This window comes from Rhinolophus sinicus, linkage group LG09 (assembly GCF_036562045.2).
Source record: "Rhinolophus sinicus isolate RSC01 linkage group LG09, ASM3656204v1, whole genome shotgun sequence".
Lineage (NCBI taxonomy): Eukaryota > Metazoa > Chordata > Mammalia > Chiroptera > Rhinolophidae > Rhinolophus > Rhinolophus sinicus.
The window spans coordinates 95,099,166-95,126,157 of NC_133758.1; the positions used below are offsets into that span (position 1 = coordinate 95,099,166).

Here is a 26,992-nt window from a genome sequence, read left to right on the forward strand (position 1 = left end):
TTTTTGTTGCAATTGCAAAAGGAATTGTTTTCTTGATTTTTGTTTATTTCTTTTTCTGAAATTTCATTGTTAGTACATAGGAATGCAATGGATTTTTTTAATGTTGATTTTGTAGCCAGCAACTTTACTGTATTCATTTAGTGTTTCTAATAGCTTTTTGGTGGGTCTATTAATTTCTCCACATTCTTACCCACACTTGTTATTTTCTCTTCCTTCTTTCCCTCCCTCCCTACTTCCCTTTTTCCTTCTTTCCTTTCTCTCTCTCTCTCTCTCTCTCTCTCTCTCTCTCTCCTTCTCTCTCTTCCTTTTCTTATAGTAGCCATCCTAATGGGTGTGAGGTTGCATACCATTTTGGTTTTGATTTGCATCTTCCTAATGAGCCTCTTTTCATGTGCTTGTTGGCCAAATAATGCATTTTCAATTTAATCTTTTGTTTTATTTAGTGTCTGCCATCTTCCAAGGGACTAAAACAAACAAACAAACAAAATAAACATTGATTTTTCAAATATTTCAAAACTAAATAAGTGTAAGAAATTAACTAGTCTTCCCAACGTTGCTCATTTTGTAAGTTTGTAACATCTATTCTACTGAAGATATTAAAACTTAAAACAGAACTAAGACTTTTGGGATACTGCTTATGTGGAAAGAGAGATTCAGGTTGACTGAAGCTGAAATTGGCCAGAGCCCCCATTGTGCCTCTGGGCTTCATGACCCCAAAGGGCTACAACTGGAATTACCTACCTGCTTGACTCGCTTCCACCTAGATATATCAAAACTCTAGCTCCTCCCTGGGCAGCTTGTGCACAATGGGCAGTGCCACCTCTGTAGCTGTCCACTTGTCCCGGTGGGAGAACACGTCATGGACATCCTCAAGGTATCAGAGAGGAGCTGTGAGTACCCAGGTCACTCATTTTGCTCATTGGTTTGGGGGACCATGGGCAGGCCCTTGAACTCTTCTTACTTCAGAAGTCCCTGAGGCAACCACGCAGGGCTGAGGCCACCAGATTGAGGACTCCAACACCCTCAGAGCCTGCCTGGTCACCAAGGAGCTACAGATGTCCTCTTGTATTAGATAAGTGAGTCCTCTTTCTTTCCTTGTGATTATTAATTCGCTCTTACATTTTTAAATTGTCAACCTAATGCTTCTCTTGCAAGTTGGGAAAACTTTTAGAGCTTCAATTTCTCTCGCCTTTTAAATGGATATACAGAATATTTCCAGCATCTTCATGGCTTTTGATCTCATCAGAGACCAGATTAACTGGCAGCTTTCTCAAAAGATGAATGGATACAAAAACCAAAGAAGTAAAGCCAAAATAGTGTTTGAACTTACCCTGAGTCATTGTGTGCCTGTGGGCCCAAATCTGTAGAATGTTACTTGCTATTCTTTCTAAGTTATTTGAATACCATGCATAAACCATATTTTGTTTATCAATTTATCTGTCCATATTTATGTGGGTTTCTTTCTGGGTTTTCAATTCTATTCCATTGGTCTGGATGTCTGTCTTTCTGCCAATACCATGCTGTTTTGATTAGTGTTTCTTTATAGTACAAGCTGAAGTCAGGGAGTGTGATACCTCCAGCATTGTTCTTTTTTCTTAGGGTTGCTTTGGCTATTTGGGGTCTTTTGTGGTTCCATACAAATCTGATGATTTTTTGGGGTTCTATTTCCTTAAAAAATGCCATTGGGATTTTGGTGGGGATTGCATTACATCTGTATATTGCTTTGGGTAATATGGTCAGTTTAACTATGTTGATTCTTCCAATCCATGCAGATGGAATGTCTTTCCATTTCTTTGTGTCTTCTTCAATTTATTTTAAAAATATCTTATAGTTTTCAGTGGATACGTCCTTCACATCCTTTGTTAAGTTTATTCCTAGGCAGTTTATTCTTTTTGTTGCAATTGCAAAAGGAATTGTTTTCTTGATTTTTGTTTATTTCTTTTTCTGAAATTTCATTGTTAGTACATAGGAATGCAATGGATTTCTTAATGTTGATTTTGTAGCCAGCAACTTTACTGTATTCATTTAGTGTTTCTAATAGCTTTTTGGTGGGTCTATTAATTTCTCCACATTCTTACCCACACTTGTTATTTTCTCTTCCTTCTTTCCCTCCCTCCCTCCTTCCCTCCCTTTTTCCTTCTTTCCTTCTTCTCTCTCTCTCTCTCTCTCTCTCTCTCTCTCTCTCTCTCTCCCTCTCTCTCTTTTCTTATAGTAGCCATCCTAATGGGTGTGAGGTTGCATTGCATACCATTTTGGTTTTGATTTGCATCTTCCTAATGAGCCTCTTTTCATGTGCTTGTTGGCCAAATAATGCATTTTTAATTTAATCTTTTGTTTTATTTAGTGTCTGCCATCTTCCAAGGGACTAAAACAAACAAACAAACAAACAAACAAAATAAACATTGATTTTTCAAATATTTCAAAACTAAATAAGTGTAAGAAATTAACTAGTCTTCCCAACGTTGCTCATTTTGTAAGTTTGTAACATCTATTCTACTGAAGATATTAAAACTTAAAACAGAACTAAGACTTTTGGGATACTGCTTATGTGGAAAGAGAGATTCAGGTTGACTGAAGCTGAAATTGGCCAGAGCCCCCATTGTGCCTCTGGGCTTCATGACCCCAAAGGGCTACAACTGGAATTACCTACCTGCTTGACTCGCTTCCACCTAGATATACCAAAACTCTAGCTCCTCCCTGGGCAGCTTGTCCACAATGGGCAGTGCCACCTCTGTAGCTGTCCACTTGTCCCGGTGGGAGAACACGTCATGGACATCCTCAGGGTATCAGAGAGGAGCTGTGAGTACCCAGGTCACTCATTTTGCTCATTGGTTTGGGGGACCATGGGCAGGCCCTTGAACTCTTCTTACTTCAGAAGTCCCTGAGTCAACCACGCAGGGCTGAGGCCACCAGATTGAGGACTCCAACACCCTCAGAGCCTGCCTGGTCACCAAGGAGCTACAGATGTCCTCTTGTATTAGATAAGTGAGTCCTCTTTCTTTCCTTGTGATTATTAATTCGCTCTTACATTTTTAAATTGTCAACCTAATGCTTCTCTTGCAAGTTGGGAAAACTTTTAGAGCTTCAATTTCTCTCGCCTTTTAAATGGATATACAGAATATTTCCAGCATCATGGCTTTTGATCTCATCAGAGACCAGATTAACTGGCAGCTTTCTCAAAAGATGAATGGATACAAAAACCAAAGAAGTAAAGCCAAAAGTGTTTGAACTTACCCTGAGTCATTGTGTGCCTGTGGGCCCAAATCTGTAGAATGTTACTTGCTATTCTTTCTAAGTTATTTGAATACCCTGAGTGGTACATAAATAATTGAATAGTGACTTTTAATTAAGGCTCTGTAGTGAAAGCTGCTTTATGCAAAATTAAATGCTTTTTAATAGATAATTTAGAAAGCACTTTTAAACACTGTAAGTCCCATATCAGGAAACTGAGCAAATTGCTAATTTCGTTTGTCCAAGTGTTCTCAGATGACACTTAAAATTCTGTTTCTTTTTGTAAATGAATGTTCCTTTTTGTTCACCAAGCTTGGAAATTTATTTCAATATTGCCAATACTTCTTACAGAAGAGACAATATCAAGGGAGAAAACAGACTCCATAATATATCAAATAATATTTTATATGAAAAAATAATATAGCCTATGAATATTTGGGAGCTCAGTAATGTTTCTATCCTTTCCTTAGTTTTGTCGATATTAAAGGCATTATGAATTGAATTGTGTCCCCTCCAAATTCATGTTGGTGTCTTAAACCCCAATACCTTAGAATGTGACCTTATTTGGAAATAGGATCATTGCAGATATCATTAGTTAAGATGAAGTCATTCTGGAGTAGGATGAGCTCCTAATCGAATATGACTGGTGTCCTTATTAAAAGGAGAAACTTTTACCCAGAGACATAAACGGAGGGGAAATACTATGTGAGGATGAAGGCAGAGATCAGGGTGACGCTGCAGAAGCCAAAGAATACCAGTGCGGGCCAGCAAACCGCCAGAAGCGAGACAGTGGCCATGGAACAGATTCTCCTGCACAGCTCTCAGCAGGAACCAACCCTATGGACACATCAGTCGAAGTGATTCTGTGCCAGTCTGGAGGACTACCTTTAAGAGGACTGGCAACTTTCACTTTGTCTATTGGAGCACTGAGCAATTTTGTGGTAAATTCACACAGAGACCATGTGGCGTGGCCTTGAGACTACATGGAAAGAGAGAGTCCCAGGTGAATCCCAGACCAGCCTGGCCACCACCTGAATATTACCAAATGATCTTGTCAATACCATATGGAGCAGAAAAACTGGCCAGTTAGCATGCTCAAATTAATGACCTACAAAATTGTGAGATATAATAAAATGAATATTGTTTTAAGCTACTAAATTTAGAAGTAATATGTTATAGAGAAATAATTAATGGGGGTTAGGTGTTTCCCGAAGTTTATATTTCATTACCAACAAGGAATTGTGACTACAAGTGTTAAAGCAGAAAAAAGTTAATCTAAATTATTGATAATAAAAGATAATTTCAATTAACTATGCTAGAGGAAAGATGAAATATCTTTCTAGTCTCTCTGTGGAAAAAATTATAATGTTGTTGTCATATAAAGAAGAAATTCAAGAGTAAGCATCCAAAAAAGTAGGAAAATGCATTATAACATTATGTAAGGCAGTTAATTACTAAAAACTATGTGATTTTTTAAGGACTTTATGAGGTTTTGTAGTACTTATTGATCTTAAAAATTTATAATTTGTTGTGTTTTCTTTATCTATTTTAGACAAATATTTATTTTTGCACCTAATTTTATTTTTGCACTTTGGTATTATTTTTCTTAAAGAGTTTCTCCAAAATTTCAGAACACAGGTCAAAGGGAAAATTCGACAAACTTTCAAAAAGAAGAATAAAAAATACAAATTGTCATAAAGTGTCAGGAATCAGAATGGCTTTGGACTTTTTAACAGCACTACAAGATAAAATTTAATAGACCTTCAAACTTCCAAGGGAAAAACACTTCCAACTTATTCAATACACTGGGAAACCCTCAATAAAATGAGAGAGAAGAATAAAAGTATTTTCTCACCAATGTATAAAGTCTCAAAAAATTTACCATGTAACTTATTTCAGGAAAGTGCTAAACAATGTGGTACAGATATTGGATCTTGTGTAAATAGGATATGACTTAGTTCTGACACACTTTTATTTCCAAAAAAGATGTCTTTTTGCCCTAAATTGTACCTGGTAGAATTTGCCAAAAACATCATGAAGACAATTGGCATTTTATGGCAATAACAGCCAATATACAAAGCAATGACAGAAGTCATCTAATCGGTCACATTCCCTAATAAACAGTTACTGTTATAAAGAAAAATTTGCACAAGAAAAAAGTTTGAAAAATACACTGATAGTTTCACTATTTTTATATATATAATAACATTGTTTATATAATATAAAAATCTTAAATTATGGGTACTTCGGGCTATAAGTATTTATCTCCCCCCTTCAACTCTTTTATACTTTAATCACAACTTGATCAACACCCCAGGAGTCCCCCCTCACCTTTTTTCAATCTCTATTTCCTCAAATTCATGACTATCTTGACCTTTACAGTTATCAATCCCTAGTTTTTATTAATAGTTTACTCTTTAGCATTCATATCTAAATGATGTCATTAAAATTTAGGTTTTTGAGTTTTATATAAATGGCATCATACAATGTACATGCTTATATTTCTGGTTTCTGTTATTCAACTCCCTGTTAGTAAGACACATTCATATTGTTGAGGTAGCTGATTTGGTTCATTTTTGGTTTCGGATAGGTTTCCATTATGTGAAATGTACCAGGATTTCGTTATCCATTTCTAGTATTGATGAATATCTGAGTTGTTTTCAGGTTGGATGCTATCCAGTGCATAAAGAGCGGAATTAGACTGTATCAATCTCACTTTTAGAACTCAGAAACTGTTTATAAGGGAGAGGCAGAAAGATGTTTATATAAAATTTAAGAACACTTAGTCATCCTTATAAATGTCAGGTTTCCTTCCATTTTCTCAAACATAACGACAACTTATTCTAATAAACTCAATTGACCACTCTAATTGCACCTTTTCCTGTTTATTCTGATATATTTGTATTAATTAAGGCAGTATCATTAGCTTGCAGATACAAAAAATAATGTATTTACTGAAGTAGCTATTAGACTAAATAAATACAACACATTGATCTACAATGCTCAAAATGGAAACTGACTCATGCCTCAGAATCAAAACAGGGTAGATTTCCAGAAAGTATTTTTAGGTGTGATGTAATATTAAAAATATCATCAATTCACTCTAAATTATAATCCTGTTCATGAGCTGTTAATATAGTGAATAAAGAAAAAATAGAAGGAAGAATGTGGAGGAAAAAAAGAGGCAAAGAGTAATCGGATTATCCTGTTATTAAAGCTGATTACCCCCCTCAGTCAGCTGATCAATGGTCAGGTTGGGTTCGTCTGGTCATCAAGCTGGACTTGCCCATTAGGCCCTGGAATTGTACATAATGCTGGAATAGCGGAATATGCCACCTAAAATAATCACTCACAGAAAGTCAGAACTGAGATTTTAATGCCATGTCATATGATTATACAGCCATATATACGCACATGTTTTCGTCCCATTGGCATCAGATCAAGGGGGGGAAAAGCTGGTAACAGCAAGAAGAAACTTCAAGTTTAATTTGTGATTAAAAGAAAAACGTTCTGAAATTGAATTATGATTTGAAGTCCTTGGCATGAATAGTGAAACATCCTGCACAGCAAAAAAGAGGCTGAATATCATTGTAGGAGGGAAGAATGTGTTGCATTTAATTGCTAAAGTTTGGCAAAACATCAAAAAGGATAACAGAAAATATAAAGCAAGAGATAGACTTGGAAGGAGAGAGGTGGCTATTGATCAGCTCCTTTGTCTTATTCTTGGCTAAGAAACTCCCTTCTCGTGATTCATTGAATCCAAAAGATTGCAAATCATTGCAAAGGAAAGTTTCTACAGTTCTTCCCTTTATTTGCCCAGGACACAGAATAATATTAGAGGAATAATGGACGAAAAAAACTTGTAATAAAAAAATCTATTTGTCATTAGAAATAATTGAACTGGATCAGTTTTATTTTAAACCACTGACAGACATTTTCTAAACGGGTATTTAATTTATTTAATAATAAGATTTTATCGGCTAAGGAAATATACTAGGGTTTAGCTATGGCAAGGTGTACAGTTGTTGAAGCAATTTAAAATTTTTTGTATCATGGATATTTTATGTGACTATAAATTGTGCATGAACAACTTTATGTTTATCTAATGTCACATTTATATTTCTGAGAAGTCTAGAAAATCTTTTGGTAGGGCAGTTAACATGCTGTGCAATGGCTTAGGAGTGATTTTGCTTAGCATTTATGAAACACAATCAAGTCTTGGTGTTGAATTATTAAAAAAAATAAATGTTGACCTTAACCTTGAATGATAAAAAAAAGAAATTAAAGAAATTTGAGATAATATCAAGCTAAGCCGAAGCCATGAAGAATTTTTAAGTAAAGATTGTTAAAACCTGAAATGGATTACCCAGATGAAGTTAGAGAATTTCCTTCCCTCTTAAAATGGTGACAGTTGAAAAATTGAAAGACAGTTTGAAATGTAACTAGGGTAATATTTTTAGGACACAAAGGGAAAATTTAGTTAGAATTATTTTTCAAGAAAATGCACGTCTCAGATCTACTATTGTGGGGAATGTAATTGAAGCCAGTCCCAATGTTATACTCTGACACCCATCATTGTGTTTGTACTGATGTTTCCAGCCAGTGACTGAGTGGGGCAGGGATGCTAAGGCAGGCTCATTACAGGGAGGTGTGTCGGATTTCTCTGATATCTGACTTCGGCTTAGATGCCCTGCTGGCCCTGCCAAATTTTCTTAAAACTCTACTGCAGTCTAAGACGTTCCTTCCTTCCTCCCTCTCTTCCTCCCTCTCTCCTTTCTTCCTTCCCACTCTCCTGCAGGTCAGACCTGAATTGTACTTTAGCTCTCCCAGACTCCTACAGCTCCTTTCCAGTTTTCCCTCACAGATGATTCTCCCAATAAATCGCTTGCACATTTAATCCAGTCTTGGTGTCAGCTTCTCAGAGGACCTGACTAATGCACAAGAATTCTGCTTGCCTTGGCTCAAAAAAAAAAAAAAAAAAAAAAAAGTTAAATGAAGGAGAAATGACTATAGCAATCTCCTAAATTGATAGAAATTCATCTCATAATGAAGATTATTCAGGGACTAAGAAATTATACGTAAAACTGATTAGATTTAGTTTGTCTCTGTTATTCCTATTTAAAAACTATTAAAAACCAGTTTGCTTAGAAGACCCAATTTTCAAAAAATAAATTTCAATGATCCATTCTATTGATTTTATGGACAAAGACAAATTTATTGTATAAACATAAAACTTCCTTTTGCACTTACCAAAATGCACAGTCTCTTAGCTTTATCTCCATGTAACTCTTTGAGAACTACAGTTAAATGTTCTATTGTTTTTCTTATATTAAAACAGGCACTTTATCAGCAAAAGGGCAATACGGAGACATAATATGAAAAAAAAAAAGGACATTACCTGTGGCAGATTTTATTTTTCAAAGATACAATTTCTGACATCCTATGTGCTCTTCTGCAATGTGTAACCCTCCCATCAAGAAGTGGAGTCTGTGTTCCCCTTACCTTGAATCTGGGCAGGTTTTTGTTCCTTGGACCAGTAGAGAATGACAGAGGTAACTATTGTTGGATCTGTGAGTTGGTATTTCTTACTCACTTTGGAATATTCCTTACTATTATCCTTTACATATTTCTTCTGTCCCATTTTCTTTCTCTTCTCCTTCTGGAACTCCAATCACACACACTGCTTGATTTTGTCCCACAGATATCCAGCGCTCTAATCCATTTTTTCACTCTTTTTATCTCTGTCTTTTAGTTTGAGCAATTTCTATTCACCTATCCTACAATTCACTTTTTTTTTTTCTGTGTGTCCAGTCTGTAGAAATCACATTTAAAAAAATCTGATTGTATTTTATTTTTATTTTTCCAATCGTTTTGATCTTTCTGCTGAAATTCCCATGTGTTCCTGCATATTTTCCACTAAATCCTTTAATGTATTCATCAAGTTGAGTTTTCAGGACCTGTCTGATAATTCTGACATCTGGATCATGTCTGGTTCTGCTTCTATTGACTCTTTCTTCTTTTGACTATATTTTTCTTGATCATCCAAGTCTTTTATAATGTTTCATGTGTGTCAGATTGTGTGTAAAACATTTTGAGACCAATAAAAAATAGTTACCTCCAGAAAATAGTACATCCCTTCTTCTGTCAGGCTGTTACTATTCGTGCCTAAGTCAGTCCAAACTGTAGTTGAGTTGGGTCAGGATTTGTTACAGGCTTAGTTAGATTCAATTTAGCATTAGTTTCAACTATTTTTGAGGGCACTATCTATCAAGACTTTTCTTCTACAGGAAGGAGGTCTGCATAGAGATCTCTGTGCCTTATAGCCCAGCCACCAGCTTTGTGAGCCTTGGGAGATTTCTGTGCCTAACAACCTAGCTGTTATCTTTTTCTTTGCTGGGGAATATTCTTTGATCTCTAGTTATGTCCTTGGCTTTCAGTCATGTCCTGCATGTTCTCCCCCTATCCTGTTCTATCTTAGCCTTGGAGGGAATCTTGCAGTATACCATCAAGGGACTTTTCTCTTCTGCTACTCCGTTAGCCTTTGACAGCCACCGTCTTGGGTAAAGACCAGTTTAGGTAAAGACGCAGATTGCTTTGTAGAGATTTTTCTTGTCTTTCATGTCCTGACCCCGGATTTTAGCTACTGTCATGTACTTGGGGAAGGCCAATATGCCATAATTTAGCTGGGGAGGGAGCACTCTTTTCTGACCACAGCCTTTGGGGTGTATAACCCTTGTACTAAGTGAAGACCCATGGGTTAGAGCTGGCAAGTAGTTGTAGACTCACTCTGTCTGGGGATCCTTGTGTAACAGAGTGAAATGCTCCATTTCTCTAACTCTACTTTGTTTAAGCCTGCTTTGTTCCTATGGCATTCAGGCTGATAGCTCCTGCTTAGTCTTGCATATAGGCACAACAATCATTAGAGGAATTTTGCTTGCAGCTTGAGGAGATAAGGGAAGTATGCATAAAAATAATGATTGTTTATCAAAGATTTGCAGGAACCTCTTGATCAGACTCACATCAACTAGCACAATCTTCCTCGAACCCGTTGGCCCCCAGATAACTATGGTGGTCAACCTCCGCTTGCCCCTCCCTTTTCCCTCTCCCCTTGACATAAAAGAAGACTGAACTCTGTACTTTCTTAAGATGGATTTGAGGTAATCACTAGGGCTCCCATCTTCTCAGTTGGTGCCTTCTGGATCAATAAACCTTTTCTTACTCCAGACTCTCACATTTGACTTTTGGCTTTTTGAAGTTTTGGGCACACTGACTTTGGACTGGTAACACTTGGATTATAAATTGTCACACTAGTGCACATATGGCATTAAAATATGGTTAAATGATCAACTAGTTTCTCTTTATCCCTCTCTATAGCAGTCTTCCTTTGATAGCCAATCCACAAGAGATAAAAGCAACTGTGGCTTTTACTTCCTAAGACTGTCTTGTTACTTCCTGGATTTTAGTTCCTTTAGATGTCTTTGGAGCCTCAGAGTTCTCTGATACATTTTTTTGAAAAGCTAAGATTTTGTAGCTTATCTAGCTGCTTGCTAGCGTGGACTAAATGGTCTTTTGTAAAATTCTATATTCCAATACTAAGGAGAAATCCACTATGTTTGTTTTCTTTACCAATTTGCAGTAGTTTCTCTATTTTCCTTATTAAAGGCCACAACTCCTGTCAGACAGCCCTCCGACAACGACAGCCCTTATCTAGCTTCTGTAACTGCTGCCTTAAGTTGCCCCTCAGACTTAAGGGAAATCATAAGCACCTATTCTTGCTAGGTCTCAGCTGATTCACCATCCACTGTTGACTTCCTTTAATCTTGTCCATACTTTTGAAAATAGTCCCTTAATTATACTCTTCTCAATTATGCTATTTGAATGAGCTGTCTCCTTCCTGCTGGATCCCTGATAGGTGGCATTTCTTTGAGGAAAAAGAAAGAGATTCAATTTACAGGGAGATCGTAGACAATATTATGAAGAAGGCAAAAAGAGAGTGGCCATAGTTGGTTGAGTAATGTTGAAGTGGTGGCAATGTTGGTGACATCCAGGAATGGGAAGAGAAAGAATAGATCTCCCTGCTAATAAGCCTTTTTTTAGTAAGCCTCTGGCTTTTCAAATGGAAAGCCAAGCACCAAAATATTGTTTGGGATAGAGGCTCATTTTCCAGATTGATTTTTGGAATACTTCTTGGTGTATACAGAAGGTTAACGTGGAAAACAAAAGCTAAAGTATTAGTGGAGGCTTCTTGATGTGGTGGGGTTTGGGAATGTAAGAAAGGGATAGAAGAGGGAGCAGAGAATTCCAAGGAGACAAGTTACTTTAATAAGCTGCAGTGTTTTATTTAACATACATTTAACATTTGCTATCATATAATTTACTTAACATGAACACTTAGGTTCCATGTAAGATTCTGAAAATGCCTTTATAAGAACCTTTTCTGGTAGAAGGTACTATGAAATAATCAAACCTTTATTGGTTCCTGGAACACAGTTGGCATTCAAAAACTGTTAGATCTACTAATACTAGTTGACATGTATTGCCAGGCACTGTGCAAAAAGCTTGACATATTGTTATGATTCCAATTTATAGGTCAGAAATCTGAGGACATAAGATGCATTTCTACAGTAGACAATAAAGTGACAATGAATTTACTGAGATGAAGACTGCCATTTAAAAATTTTCAGTTATTTGTGGAAAAAAAGTTTATTGAAATTCAGAATTGGATGACAAAAATAATCTCTTGATTTTCTTTTGCATGCACTTATTCATAAAGTTTATTAATATTTTGCAAATCCCTGTAGGATAAATATGACCTGATAAGAGTCACAATTATCTTACCTGTTTTCGGAGTCAGGAATTTCATTTTCTTCTTTTATTCTTTCACTAATTACCTTCCTTTCATTTTTCTCCATTTCGTTCTCTCTTTTAAATCTGACATTCATTCATTTATTGCTTCATTTATGCCTTCCTTCCCTCCTTCGTTTATTTAAAGAAGGCCAGGTGCTTAATTTTTAAATCTCATTCGAAATGGTGCCACGTCATCCGCCGGGGACGAGAACTGGGAGGTGCTGTCACGTTTCTCTCTGCCTGCTTGATCTCTGTCGAGCCCCGCCCTCTTCCCCTCACCTGCTCCCCAGGAAATGCCAGCGAGGCCAAGTCACAAGCTCTGGCCTCGGGCTTCCTACCCTTAGCCCCTGGGCCGCCCCGCCCCTTCCAGATCCCGACTGGCTGAGCGCATTTATTTGCATATTTCTACCTTTGTTCCTGCTGGCGGCCAATCAGCGCGCGGGGCGAGGTGGGGGGGGTGCTGGGCGGGGCTCGGGCTCCAGCTGCAGCGGCCGCAGGTTCCGGAGCGAGTCCGACTCGCCACGGGTGCGCTGTGTACTGCTATCCGAGCCCCGGGCCCCCCACCCGTGGCCGCACTGCTGCTTCTCCTTGGCTAGGCCCCGAAGGCAAGGACAAAGAGGCTGTCCGGGAGGGTCTTCCGGAGCCAGATTAACCTGCAGTTGCGGGAAACTACAGGCTTCAAGATGGTTTGCGGGGGTTTTGCGTGTTCCAAGAACTGCCTCTGCGTGCTTAACCTGCTCTACACTGTAAGTATCTCGAGCCCGTTCCTGTGGGTCTGGGGGCTTTGCACCTGCTCTGGTGCTTCTTAGCTTCCATGTCTGGCCGGCGACTCTCTCACTTCATCCCGCGCCCCCTTCCCGTCTTCCCACGCTTTGCGCCCCCGGGCCTAGCCATCAGTCCCCGCCCGCGACCGGGAGCCGGCGCTTGTCGCAGTCGCCTGCTTTCTCTCATTGTGAAGCCGCGGTCTTTCTGGCTGGCTGGCCTGGTCTCTGCCACACTGCTTTACCCCGCCCCCTCACCCATCGCCTTATTTTCAGTTATTTGACCAGACCTTCCCACTTTCCTCTTCTGCACCTCGCTCCTGGCTTCCAACCCCATCTGGGACGGGTTTGGAGGCGAGAGAGCCGCCTCGGGTTCGAGGACAGTTTTGCAAAATAGCTTGATCTGAAATTGTCGAGGAGGCTTGTGGACCCTGTGCGTTTAGCGTAGCTCTACGTGCTCCTGTGATTTTAATTGAGGCCGTAGAGGAGGTTCACAGGATATCCGTACCTTTGGAAGTTTGTTTCGTGCTTACATAAAGGGATGTCTTTTTTTTTTTTTGGACTGTTTTGCTCATACTGGATGCTTTTTCCATATGTCTTCCCCCTTATCAATATCCTAACTCCATTTTAAGCAAAATCTTCTAGTAAATCCTTGAGACTCCACCCAAATCGTTTTTCCCCTGCTAACCAGCGAGGGCCTTTTAGTTTTAACGTTGCAGTCTATTTTTGGTTTTTGAGGAGCAATTCTGGTTGAACTGGAGGATGGGAAAGCAGGCTGCCCTTTATTGATTGCCTACCACGTCCCAGTTTTTACATTCGTGATTTTCGTCCATCATCACACCGAGGACCGACAAAGAGGCATTGTCTAAATTTTACCCTTAAGATAGCAGACCCCAAAAAAAGGGTCTTAATAAAGTTTACATAGCTGGTAACTAGCGAGTCAGGAATAGAACCCAGGCTGTGGAATCCAGATCTTTCCACAGGCGACCAGACGGAAGAAACTTACTCTTCTGTCATCATCCCTCCATCATATAGTCTTGCTCCCTTCTATAAATACACCTGGAGTTTTGCAGCACCCACCCTGAAAACAAACCTAGCTCCTCTGCAGTAGCGGTGAGCTAGGCCATCTGTGCAAGCTTAGGTTACATCTTTGGAATGGAGGCTGCCCTGTGGTCATCAACAGGAGAGAGGCTGGGTCAGTTTACCATAACTGGTCCTTTGTATGTGAACAGGATTGCAAAGCTTTCAAGGCAGGACAGAAACTGGAATCACGTATGCTGTTCTGGTTAGTTAGGAATCTAATCAACATGGTCACTAATGGTAGACTTGGGGGCAACAATTCTAAAACACCTGGTGGTACAACGCCTTGTAACTGGAGATCCATGGCAAGTTTCAGATCAAAATCCACCTTTGTCTTATCTGAAGCATGCTTATCACATTGATTATTTATTAAATGCTGACCAATTCTCCAGGTATTTTATTAGCATGGATGGATGGCCTGCTTAGAACTTCAGATTCCCCATTTTGTGCCCTGACTTTTCCCCACCCCAATGATTTAGTCACCTGTTCACCAGACACTTAACCTTGTAGTGTCTGCTTAACACACAGTAAAAGGTCTACTTTGCATACTTGACCGAGGGATCTGTTTAGGTTAATTTGCAATATGTATATTCTTTAAAAAAAGGGAAGTTATTTTTTAAATCTAGTTCTGTTGCTTTCAAGGTATATCGTTTCTTGCTATATTGACTGTGTATCAGAAAAGCAAGGAGAAAGGTGATTCTACAGGAACATATTAAGACTTTTATATCTTAATTATTGACCTTCAAAGTGTATTCTATTGATTTTAATAGCTATGCAGTAAAACTTAATTGGATATTCATAATACTATAAAAATGGTTCGCCTTTTTAAATCCTAGACTTTTTAGACAAAAATATATTTCTTGAAATGAATTAGTGTCTACTTCTTATACGTTGTGAACAAGCTAAAATAATTTCAGCAGTTTAAATTGGAGGTAAAGAAAAGTTAAAAAGTTGGATCAGATTTTAAATAGATGCTGAAAATGTTCCACAGTTATTATTTAGATTCTGTGTTTTTCCTGATCACTCCCTCAGCATTTTAAGATGAGAAATGTTAGGTGATTTGGGGTGGGGTTAAGGTTGAAGACTTGGGAGACATTTCTTTTTAAGGCAGGAATAGGAGGACCCTTTGTAGGTTCCAATCCCACCTGAGCCACTGCCTCAAAAATATGTTCCAGGTTGCAGGGTTAGGTCTGAGTTCATTTCTAAAAGTGTTCAGTAAAACCAGGGTGGCATATGGAGTGAGTGGCAGGGGTAAAGGCCACAGCCGCCCTTAAGTGTCATCTCTATTGTGTTGAAGCATTTTCTTGAGGAACTTAGGACTGTTAGCCAAACTGTTCACATACTCTGGTGGCCTGCTGGTGAGTCTGATATTAGAGCAGACATTCTGATCTGTCCAGGAAGCATGTCACTAAAATAGGTTGGAAGGACCATTCCCCCAAACTTGTCGTGGATTTTTGATCACAAGCCAAAGGTGCAGTTGATTTTTAATCGTTATTGTTGCTATTGTTTATGGTTTGGTTGTTTAATAAGATCCCTAGTACTGAGCAACTTTAAGTGTGGTGAATATAGTTTGTATGGCAGGCTCTTCATGCACCTTCCTGGTGTTCTAAGAAAGAGAATGACTTGCTTTTTAAAGAAACTGAAAGTTTCTTCACTCAGTGAATACTTACTGAGTGTCTATTATGTGCTAAGCTCTCTTCTCATTCTGGGAATACAGCAGTGTATCCAACTGGGCTTTAAAATTAATCCTTTATGCACCCTCTTTTTTATTTACTGTCTTTTCTATGTATGATCTCAAGAGCTTTATTCAGTCAATAAACATTTACCTCCTGTGTGCATTCTGCTGAGAACTGTGGGAAACAATAAACACATACAAAGGCAAATACCTACTCTGTTAAGATAAGATCTAGTTGAGATTCATGGAGTGGGAAAGTTAAATGCTACACTATAAGGGAGGGACTGACTTTAGGTGCCATAACATTTAGGAGAGCTCTCTGTGGGTCCAGGAAATCAGGGGAGTGAAGGTCTGATTGAATCGAGGAAATGTATAATAGAAATAACGCGGATCTTTTTTACACTGTTTAGGATAGAAATACAAATTAAAACTACTTTGAGAAAATGGTTTATTTTATCTTTAATAGATCATTTAAAAATAATTTTAATTGAAAATATTTTGGCAAATAGTAAAAACCAACTTTTTAAAATTATGCTTAGTGATTTGTGGGGAATATTAGGAAATATAAAATAATGATATATTACAATATGTAACATTTTGAGATGTATAATATATCTCCTTGTACTTAAGCGAAGAAAGGACTTGTAGGAATTGCACTCATGAGATATATACATATATACAGAGGGTGCCAAAAAAATGTATACATATTTTAAGGAAAGGAAAACTGTGTTAATATTGTAATACTCAATATACTAGTATACCAGTAATAACAGATGAATGCAAGTCACATTTGACTTCTGCTATTACAAGAGGTGCTCAAAGTGGTTTCCATCAGCATCAAGACACTTCTGATTACAGTGAACTACTGCTTGACCAACGTTGACCAACGTGTCCACTTGGAAACATTTTTTTTGGCACCCTCAGTGTGTGTGTGTGTCTGTGTGTATGAATAATTTTAATTAAGAGTATAAGCAACAGAAAATAAGTTAAAATGTGGTCTTAACATGAAAAGGGCAATTTCAGAAGTTTCAGTTTTGTCTTTTTCCATGTTCATTCTTTGTTCTAAAAATTTTCCAAGTTTGTTTCTATTGATGTTTTCCGTTTGCAGTTTTTTCTGATACCTTTGAGTGCTTTGGTAAAAATCCCCATGCAGCATCAAAAATAATACTGATTTACATTCATTCTAAGACACACATTTTAATATCTCTGAAATTGAGATTGTCTTAGATAAAACTTACATATTTATCTGATAAAAATAGATCTATTTATGCAGTCTGTGGGGGAGATCTATTTATGCAATCTGGATTTGGGAAGAAAGCTCAAGTTTGAGTACTAATTCTACAACTTGCTTGGAATGTAATCTTGGGCAAACAGTTCACTTTATTTGAGCTTCAGTTTTTTGTTTTTGTTTTTTAATTTATAAACTGGTGATTTTTTTATTCTTCCCTTATAGATATTTTTTATTCTTCCCTTATAGAGTTGTAGTGAGGATAAAATGAGAGAATGTAGGTAAATGCTTGGGATGTACTACAGAAAAAATTAAGTTTTTACAGCTTCAAGTGGAAAAAGTTGAATTATTTTAAATTTCGAAATTATAAACCTGCATGTTACAATAAAGACATTTTCAGACTATTAGGATTACTAACACTTAAGGCTCGTGTTAATTCAAGCAGGTCCCACATAGGCAAGAGTTTATACCCTCAAAATATAATATTAATCTTTTTGTTGTAAGGAAGAAAAATGACTGACATACAGTAAATATAAATTTGGAATGATTTAGCTGAACTTTTTTTGTTTTTTTTTTAGTCTTATTCTGGTAGACTGCTCTAATTTTGTTTAGTCTCAACTGTAAAATAAATGAAAAACACTAGTACTTAAACCAAAGAAAAATCTACGTGTTGCAATTGCTTCAAATTTTTGCATTATCATTTTTCAAAATTATCATTTTTCAAATTTATTCTTTTTTGATATTTTAATGTGTGGTTAGGTTTATGTTATTTCTCTCTCTGCCTTTGTTCAAACTACTGAATGAATTTAAAAATGATTTGTTATTTGCAGAACCTGGAACTTCCACATGATATTGTTGTGCTGGTATTTATAGACCGCCTTTGTGCCAACTATGTTTGTAAAATTTTCCAACTTTTGATTTAAAAACACAATAACAAAAATGTGCCATTTATGCCATTTCTTACTTGAAATGAGGTTATCAACTTTTCACAAAGTTTAACTACATAATTAAGAGGCATTTACAAAGAAACAATTAATTTTGGGAAAAATTATATTTCAGCCCATATTTGAAAAGGGAGATTTGAACACCTCAGTGGCTTAATATTACATACAGTTTTTAGGTGATTTAAAAGTGGGCCATCGTCACTTCAAACACATTTGAATTACCGGTGAGGACAGGCAAGGTTGAATTCCTCTTCCTTTTTTATCACATTTCACGTAAATTCATCCTCCAAACTGTCTTAACATGGTAAAATGAATAATTCAAGCCCACTTGGAATGGTGGATGAAAACTCTTGGAAAATAAACCCAAATTCTTCAACATGCCATTCATCATCTGTCAGCATCTACTCCTTCCGTCTGCATCTCTCTCTATATTTCAGCCACACAGGATTCCCCACATAGCTTGCCCTTTCTTGCCTTTCTGTCTTCGCTGAGCCTCTGCTGTTAACCTATAATGCCTTGCTTTGTCTTTGTAAGGTTACTCAAATAAAGCCTCCTATTTCTTTAGTCAGCATGAATTGTTTCCTTAAAGTTTCACTGGAGAATCTTAATACTTGAATGCCACCCCAGCCGAATTCAATTAGGATTCAGGGAGGGCGGGAGGGTGTGTGGTTTTCTTCAAAAAGCTTTTTGGTAGCTTCCTAGCTAATTCTAAAGTACAGTGAGGTTTTACTTTGTCTTTGCCATTGACCATGCCGCTCCATATTGTAGATAGCTTTGTGCCTGTATTTACCCTCTAGCTGGTCCATTAACCTTTCCTTGGCAGAGATCGTAGCTTTCTCTGTTGTGTCCATCAGTGAGTGGCATCTTATTTTTTTTTTTTTTTAACACAGAACCTGTACTGTCTGAATACTTCTTGAATTGAATTTGCAAATTGGCCGCCCCCCTTTTCACCAGCAGCAAAACATACCTAACGGTGTATAAAAACGATAATCTGATCAAAGGTGTATCTAGAAGGCAGCCACATATTTTAAAACACGAAAGTTAGCATTGGGTTAAAAATAATAAGTACGAATTACTTTTACCTCTCTACTGTAGAATCTAATGTTTCTTGAAATGCTGTTTTTTCCTCCCTCGTTGGCCAACCTTCTGAGGTTTTCCTATAACTTTTCCCATGAGCAAAGCTACTTCCTGTAAAATTGTACTACAATCCTAATTGACTCGGGTTCTTTATATTTAGTCTGCTATATTATTGTTAGCGTAACATAAATGTATTGTAAGATGAACCCAAATAATTTTCTTTCTTTTATTCATTCCAATAATAAATGCTGATTGAGCATCAACAACAATGAATAAAACCCAAACCACAATATCCTGCCTTCATGGATCTTACATCTATGGGAGGAAGCTAGATAATAAGCAAAAAAGGAAATACATTATACATTGTCTTATAAGGTGAAAAAGTGCTATGGAGAAAAGTGGAATGAGAAGAGTGAAGAGTGGTGGGGCAGTGGAGTGGGGAGGGGAGGATAAGTGCTTAGTGGCATGTATGGTGGTCGGGATTAGCTTGCTTGGAACAAAGACTGGAAGGAGATGAAGGATAAATAGCTGAGAAAAATATTTAAGGTAGAGGGAACGGCCTTTGGAAAGAGCCTGAAGGAGGACTATTCCTGGTTTGTGTGGGGGACAAAGAGTCCAGTGTGAATGGGACAGAGTGAGCAAAGGTTGGTAGGAAATGAATCAGAGAAGTTCTGGGACCCAGGTTATGAAGGCCTTCCAAGCACTGTAAGGACTTGAGCTTTTAAACCAAATGAAATGGGGAACTATTGGTGCCTTTGTGCCTGATTTTCATTTAAAAGATTGTCTGACTGCTGAACTGAGAATAGATTATAGCTGGCAAAAGTGGAAGCAGTGAGATCACGTATCAGGCTATTCATTGCAGTACTTCAGGCAAGAGGTGATGGAGGCTTGGACTAAGAATGGCAGTAGAAGTAACAGAAATAATCAGATTTGGGGTGTATTTTGAATCCATAATTTCCTGATGGATTCGAATGGGGTATGAGAGAGACAAGTCATAGATTACTCATGATTTATGGTCTAAGCAACTGGCAGGATGGATCTGTTGTTAATGGGAATGAGGAGACTGTGTGTGGAGCAGGCTTTGGGAGGAAAAGAAGGGGTTCAGTATTAGATGGGATGCCAGTCAGACACCTAAGTGGAGATGTCAAGGAGCAGTTAGACTAAGAACGGAGAGGAATAGCTGGAGGTTTACATTCAGGGAGCGGTTGACATAGAGAATGGTGTTTAGAATTGAGATTGGATGAAATCAACAAGTTAGTGAAGGTAGATGGAGACAAGCAGTGGTCCATGGATTGAACCAAAGGCACTCTTAAAATAACAGTTTCAGGAGACAAGGAGGAGCCAGCAAAGGAGCCTGAGAAGTAATGGCCAGTCAGGTTAGAGGAAAACCTGGTAAATTTTGGAGTCCTAGAAGCCAAGTGCAAATCGTTGTAAGGAGATGGAATTGAACATCTGTGTCAAAAGCTGCTAAGTAAGATGAGGACTAAGACTTGATACTTGAATTGATCAATGAAGAAGTCATTGAAAAGGGCAATTACGCTTTTATTTTTCACATCATAGACTATATGGCCCTCAACAATAAGGACCTGCTTTCTTGAGTGCCCAGCAAAGCCCTGGCATATGGTTGGCATTTGCTTGAATGAAGGAATCAGTGCAGGGCTGGTCTACCCATTACTCCACCTCTTGTCTCCCAGACAGCTCCAAAGAAGAGGGAGAGGGGGGGTTGGAAGTGTGTTGGCAGGTGCGGGTGCCCCCTCAAACTAGTCATCCTTGGAAAATGACAAGTCAAGGTCCCTTACTTTAGATTCCCTTTGTATAATTTCTTCTCAGCACATATTATATACTATGCATTTTGTGCCTTATAAGTATAAAATAATCCGCTTGGCACCATGGAGAACATAAGAAAAATATATGACAAAGTCATTTCTGGCTTCCTGTGTCATTTGAAGAATAAAAATGAAACCATCAAAGAACTGAGGTCTTGGCTTCCACACTAAATGTCTGGATATTTAGCAATATCTGGATTTATTTATAGAATTTTCAAATTTTCCATCCAGATGTTTGGCATCATGGAAACACATGCTTGATCATCACTGAATTGTTCTTAAGTTTTCCACATTAGGCAGGCGTTCAGAGGGACAGTTCCATGTTCACGTGTAATTTCTCATTATGAATGGTTGAAGCGTATAGAGGGCCCATTGTCTGGGGCCTTCGTGTTCTTTACGCCTCTGAGGAAGCTGTGTTACATTTTGGGGGTGGAGCCCTACATCTTATTACTGTTTTACCTTCCTTACCCTCCACTACCACCACGACTTCTCTTTTGCTTTTGTGCTGAGAAAACATTTTTGAATAATTGAACTACAAAATCAAATCCAGTGTGTTTTCAAATGTTCCTACATTCCTCTTTTATCCTCAAGGTGATTCACTTACTCTGATAGAATTTGGATGCTCACAAAAAAAATGTAGCTGTTGTAGAAATAATTTCTTTGCATCTTGTTTTTGAAATGTGCATATTTGATGAAATAATGCAAATCTCTTTAATCGGCTATATAGAGACGGAATAATCTGGAACGTCATTAGGTTGGATTTCTTCTCCCCAAATATTGTACAGGTTAGGGAATTGTACAGGTATGGTCTTTGAAGCATAATGAGCAATATCATGAGTTCTTTCATTCAGCAGTGTATTTGGAGTATCTCTTCTGTACCAGGCTCTTAGCCAGGTGCCGGGAATATCAGATCAACATGTGTCTTGATTGTATGGCACTTAAAGTGTAGACGGCTCGTTGGAAGAATTCAAAGTATGGCTGGAGGTGAGGAAGAGTGGTTAGTGAATTACCCCGAGAGATAATCCAAACCCTTTACATTCTTGGATTTGTCAGCCTTGGATTTGAACTGTGTTCTAAGGTTAGAAACAAAAGATAGCCAGTGTGGTATGATCTGATCTTACTGGCTTTAAAAAAAGACCATCCAAAACCACCATATTAGGAATAGAGTCCAGCTACAGGTAACAGAAACTCAGTTACTGCGCCTTAAAACAGTAAGCTTAATCATTTTCATGTAGCAACATGTCCAGAAGTAGGTAGTCCAGACTGGGGCATAATTTCAGGCGTGTTAATCAAGGCCTCAGTCGTCATCTATTTTCGTGCCCCATCATCCTTGGTGTGTAACTTTATTCCTTGTCATCAAATTACATCTGCAACTCTAGGCATCATGATTTGTTCCATGCCCAAAGAAGGATGATGCTGTAAAATGCTTTCCCTTGTAAAGCTATCTTTTTTTTTTTTTGGAACTGTTTAATTGATGTATTTTGACATACAGTAAGTTGCCCATTAAAGTATACATTTGATGAGTTTTGATATATATATATATATATATATACACACACACACACACACCTGTGAACCGATCACCACATTCAAAACCTTGAACATATCCATCACCCTCCAGAGTTGTCTTATTCTCCTTTGTAATCCCTCCCGCCTGCCCTGCAACCCCTGCTCCCAATCTGCAGGCAACCACTGACCTGCTCAGCAGTAAAACTTAGGCTGGAGTTAAGTTTGGTAAGCGTAAGGAGACTGCTTGCAGAAAGATGGCCTAGGATGTTCTCTGGCTCATTGATTCCCTTGTTGTTTTGTCCTTATAGTAAGAAGTTTTAGGGAAGTCTTTTCAGCTAAGAGAGAGTGCTGCAATTTTTTAAAAGCCCATTGATGAGTTGAAGGATTTGGAGTTAGTCTAGGTAGGAAAGTGGTCACAGTGGTGAAGTTAGAGTTACTGCAAATTTGCAGGTATTAAAAAATTTATGATAAACTCGTGGAAGATGGAGCTTGTGTTAACCACAATTCTTCATAGGTTATAAACGAGCTTAGAAAAAATGTGTTGGCAAGATAGCACGAACTCTTAAAAGAAATCTAATTCCGTACATCCAATAGTTGGATCATCAAGTATAGCTGGAACGAGGGCCTCAGAAAAGGTCAGAACTCTCTTGCTCCTTCTATCACTTCTCAGCCCACCTTGTCTCTGCTTAAATTCTTTTTGAGACTAGATATTTACATGTGCAACATGGCCACGGGAAGATTCAGTTTTAATTGTCCTCATAGCTTGCTATGCCAGAAGAATCGTTTTTAAAAATCTTTCTATATCTCTGGATTATGATATGAGACATACTGACTGACTCCGTGGATTTGTCGCCCAATCCCACGGACCAACCACTGTGGATAAGAGGATGAGCAACCGTGATTAATAGGCTTAAATCTTGTGCCTCTGCTGCTGCTAGTGGTTGGAGGGGGCCAGTGAGACTATGTTTAAGAGTTTTATAAGAAGTGTATGTGCTGGGTTGTAATGGTAGCATATGTCTGCTACAGAGGTCGTTTCTCCTCTGGGCAGCAATTTGGCTGGTTCTTCTATTTCTAATCCTAAAATATTCTGTCAACTCCTTAATCATTTGAAAAGGTTAGTGTAGTGCTTTCTGCACTCACTGAAACTATTATAAAGGACATGCACACCATCTTTTTTTACTTTGTTCTGTGATGGCAGTGCATGTATCAGTCCAAAAGGTGCATAAATACCTGTTTATTAGTTTTAAACAATTGTATTTGCTAGAGTATTTGATCTCAAAGATAAAGGCTTTTCATCCTGCGTAGAATTTCTTGCTTCCTTTCTCCAGGCAATGCACTATGTGGTTTTGTGTGAAGGTAGGCATATGTGACAAAATTTCTAGGTCAAGCAAAATAAAAAGCACAAAATGAGTATGGTAGTCAACTAATCGAAAAGTCATGTGAGGTAGAGGACTTTGTTGTTCTTTTATACATGACTGCAGCCAGGTCTCATAATGAGTAAGATAAAGAGATGCTATTCAAATGCATCTTAATGTGGCTACTAAGCAAAATCCACAATTTGTTGTGCATTATAATCTTGTCTTTAGTATTATATCTAATGTTAAAAATTACTTAAATATATTCTTAGGCACTGTGATGTAATCCTACAGGGAGAAAACAATGCACCAAACAAAAAGTTTGCCACAGTTCTGCCTCTGTGTCATTGGGCATGTTATTTGGATACTCTGATTTATCACCTATCAAATGAAGAGACTGGATTAAAATCACTGGCCATTGCTTTGTGCCTCGGTGTTCTATGAGTTTGTGCTCTGCTGTGAGCCTGTGCTAAGAATCGCTGCGTCCCTTCCACTAGCGCCCACCTGTTTCTTCACCTTCATCAGACGCTATCCGTGTGGGTACCAGTAGTTTTGTCCCCACCTCCTCTTTTAAGATTTGCTTGGGAGAAGCAATTCCTCTTGTGGACACTTTTATAATCTTTCTTTGGCGTGATAATAGCTCTTCTAATCTCTCTTTTAAAAGTTCTTTTTGTATGATTCACTTTTGTTTTTAAGAGAAAACAGGAAAGGTTGGCGCTTCCTGTTCATAAAAACATTGCTATCAATGAGTTAACAGTTCCATCATCTGTTTTTATCAGCATTCTGTCTCAAAGGAAGGAAACGGTCATAGGTCTAAATTTACTTTAATACAATTGGTCTTGTAAGGAAACTATTGTTATTATTGAACAAAAGATTCCCGCAGTTCCTTTGTCTACCAAATTCTAGTGACAAACAGGCTTTTAAATTATTCAGTTAGAATTAATTTTATTGGAATCAGTAATTTTTAGGTCACTAGTTTGGAAGACTTCATTATAATCCTATTCTGTTAAAATTACAAACCAACCATAACATAGAATTACCACTACTCAAAAATAGTTTCTTTATTATCTTTAAAGGTTCTTTTTAAGTAAAAGTTAAAGAAACACTGATAAGCAAATCTATTTAGCGGCATATCATAATTGTTCAGGTGTGTTTTTTTGTTGTTTTTTTTTTAATTTAAAAAGTGACTACTTGGGGGATTTTTGTTATACAATGTGTTAGAAATACCAGTCATACACAGGAAGACAAGAAAACATTCATGTTTTTTTCAATTTTTTAATTTAAGAAAACCTAACATATTTTGGGGGTTCATCAGAAAATTGATTAGCTCAAATAAGTTTATGTTTGGACAGTTTCACTGTCTTGGTAATAAATTTCGTATTTGTTTTGGATCGGATAGTTAAAGCTATCTTCTTTTCCACCTTACAAATGAGAATGTGTATTTGTGTCCATGTGTGTGCTTGGGACTTGGGTTTGAGAAGGGGATGATTGGATGGTGTCTTGTTTCACATGTAAGAGTACCCACATGTAACACACCTAGAGCTTTGCTTTCTGTTATAAACAAGTGGAGGTTCAACAAATTATTGCCTACTGACTTAAGGTATATACCACTTTCATTTGAAAACCTTCCTGTTCCCTAAATTATAGGAGAGAATGTGGACAGTACTTGAAGATGCACAGATAGGCATTAATGTGAAATATTTGAGAGAGAAATAAGATCTTGTTTTAAGTAGCTGTATTGAAAGAATAGTGAAAGGAAAGGCTGGATGAGAAAAGTTGGACCAATTTACAGAGGGAAGCAAAGCAGAAGAACTTAGAATTGGTGCTCTAGTAAGAAAAGGGCTGTTAAATTTTCAAGTCTAGTTTTATTCAGGAAGTATTTCATATACACAGAAAATAATGTGGTGGACTCTTGTGAACCTAACAGCCTAATTTTACAGATGCCAATGTTTTGCCACATCTCTCTCTTTTTGAGAAGATAGGCATTAAAAATAGTCATAGGTGAAATGCCCATCAGTAGACGACTGGATTAAGAAACGGGTACATTTATGCAATGGAGTATTACGCAGCCATAAAGAAGAATGAAATCTTACCATTTGCAACAATATGGATGGACCTAGAGAACATTATGTGAAATGAAATAAGTCAGACAGAGAAAGACAAATACCATATGATCTCACTTATATGTGGAATCTAAAGAAAAGAATAAATGAACGAACTAATCAGAAACAGTCTTAGAGATACAGAGGAAAAACTGAGGGTGGTGAGATGAGAGGGGGGTGGGGGACGAGGGAGAAGGTGAGGGGATTAGAAAGCACAATCAGTAACCAAAAGATTGCCACGGGGATATGAAAGACAGTTTGGGGAATAGAATCAATAATGTTGTAAAGATTTTGTAGGGTGTCAGATGGACACTTGTCTTATTAGGGAGACCACTTCATGGATGGTGTAGATGCCTGATCACTGCACTACACCTGAAGCTGAAGCTGAACAATAATGAATGTCAAATAAATTTTTGTATGTATGTGCATATATATATATATATATATATATATATATATATATATATATACACACACACACACACACACACACACACACACACACATATGTAGTTACAAGAAGTGGAGTACAGCATTAGGAATAGAGACAGTGGAAATGTAACGGCTGTATGCAATGTCAGAGGGGTAGTGGATTGAGAGAGGGGGGTTATCACTGTGTGAGGGATATAAATGATAAATGTCTAACTATTACATTGTTTTGTACACCTGAAACTAATTTTTAAAAAAAAGAAAGAAAAAAATAGTCATAGGAATGTAAGGTACAGCATAGGGTATATAGTCAATATTGTAGTAATTATGTATGGTGCCAGGTGGGTCCTAGACTAATTGGGGGATCACTTTGTGAATTAAATGTGTAACCACTATGTTATTCACCGGAAACTAATATAAAATAATATTGATGATGGAATCTATAGATGTTTGGCAGACTTTATCTTTATAAAGGAACTAGAAATTTCTAAAAAAAAAAAAAAGTAATATTTAATGTCAACTATAATTGAAGAATAAAATAAAAACAAAAACAAACAAAGTGTTAAAGGCCCACTTTCCATCCACTTTCCCACTTTTCCCCTCTTGAAAGTAGTCACTACCCTAAAATCAATATTTGTCATATCTAATTGTCATGCAGGGTGTCATGCGGGGTCTCTAGTCCCGCTCCCCACATAAGAATGCAGGATATGGTGAGGCCAAAAAGGAACACCAACGGAGCCATAGATGGGGGAGTCGTACCACTATAGTCTCACTGGTGGCTGGATTGGAGACTCAGGAAGCAGGAGCCACACTATCTGCAACCTGACGTCCATGTCTCTGCCAACCAACCTCACTTGCTAGCTGCAATCCGCCTCTCTGCAATCCACAGTCCACACTCCGCCAGGCCACCATGCTAGCTTAGTCAACG

The 26,992-nt window shown here is 37.8% G+C and overlaps 1 protein-coding gene across 1 annotated transcript in view; it reads left to right on the plus strand.

Moving 5' to 3' along the window:
• Positions 1–12,523: 12,523 nt before the first annotated feature.
• Positions 12,524–26,992, plus strand: part of TSPAN13 (tetraspanin 13) — a 35,165-nt gene continuing 20,696 nt past the window's right edge. The window contains exon 1 of the mRNA XM_019727176.2: positions 12,524–12,824. Within this exon, the coding sequence (XP_019582735.1) occupies positions 12,762–12,824 (63 nt within the window). The 5' untranslated portion in view covers positions 12,524–12,761. The remainder of the gene's footprint in view (positions 12,825–26,992) is intronic.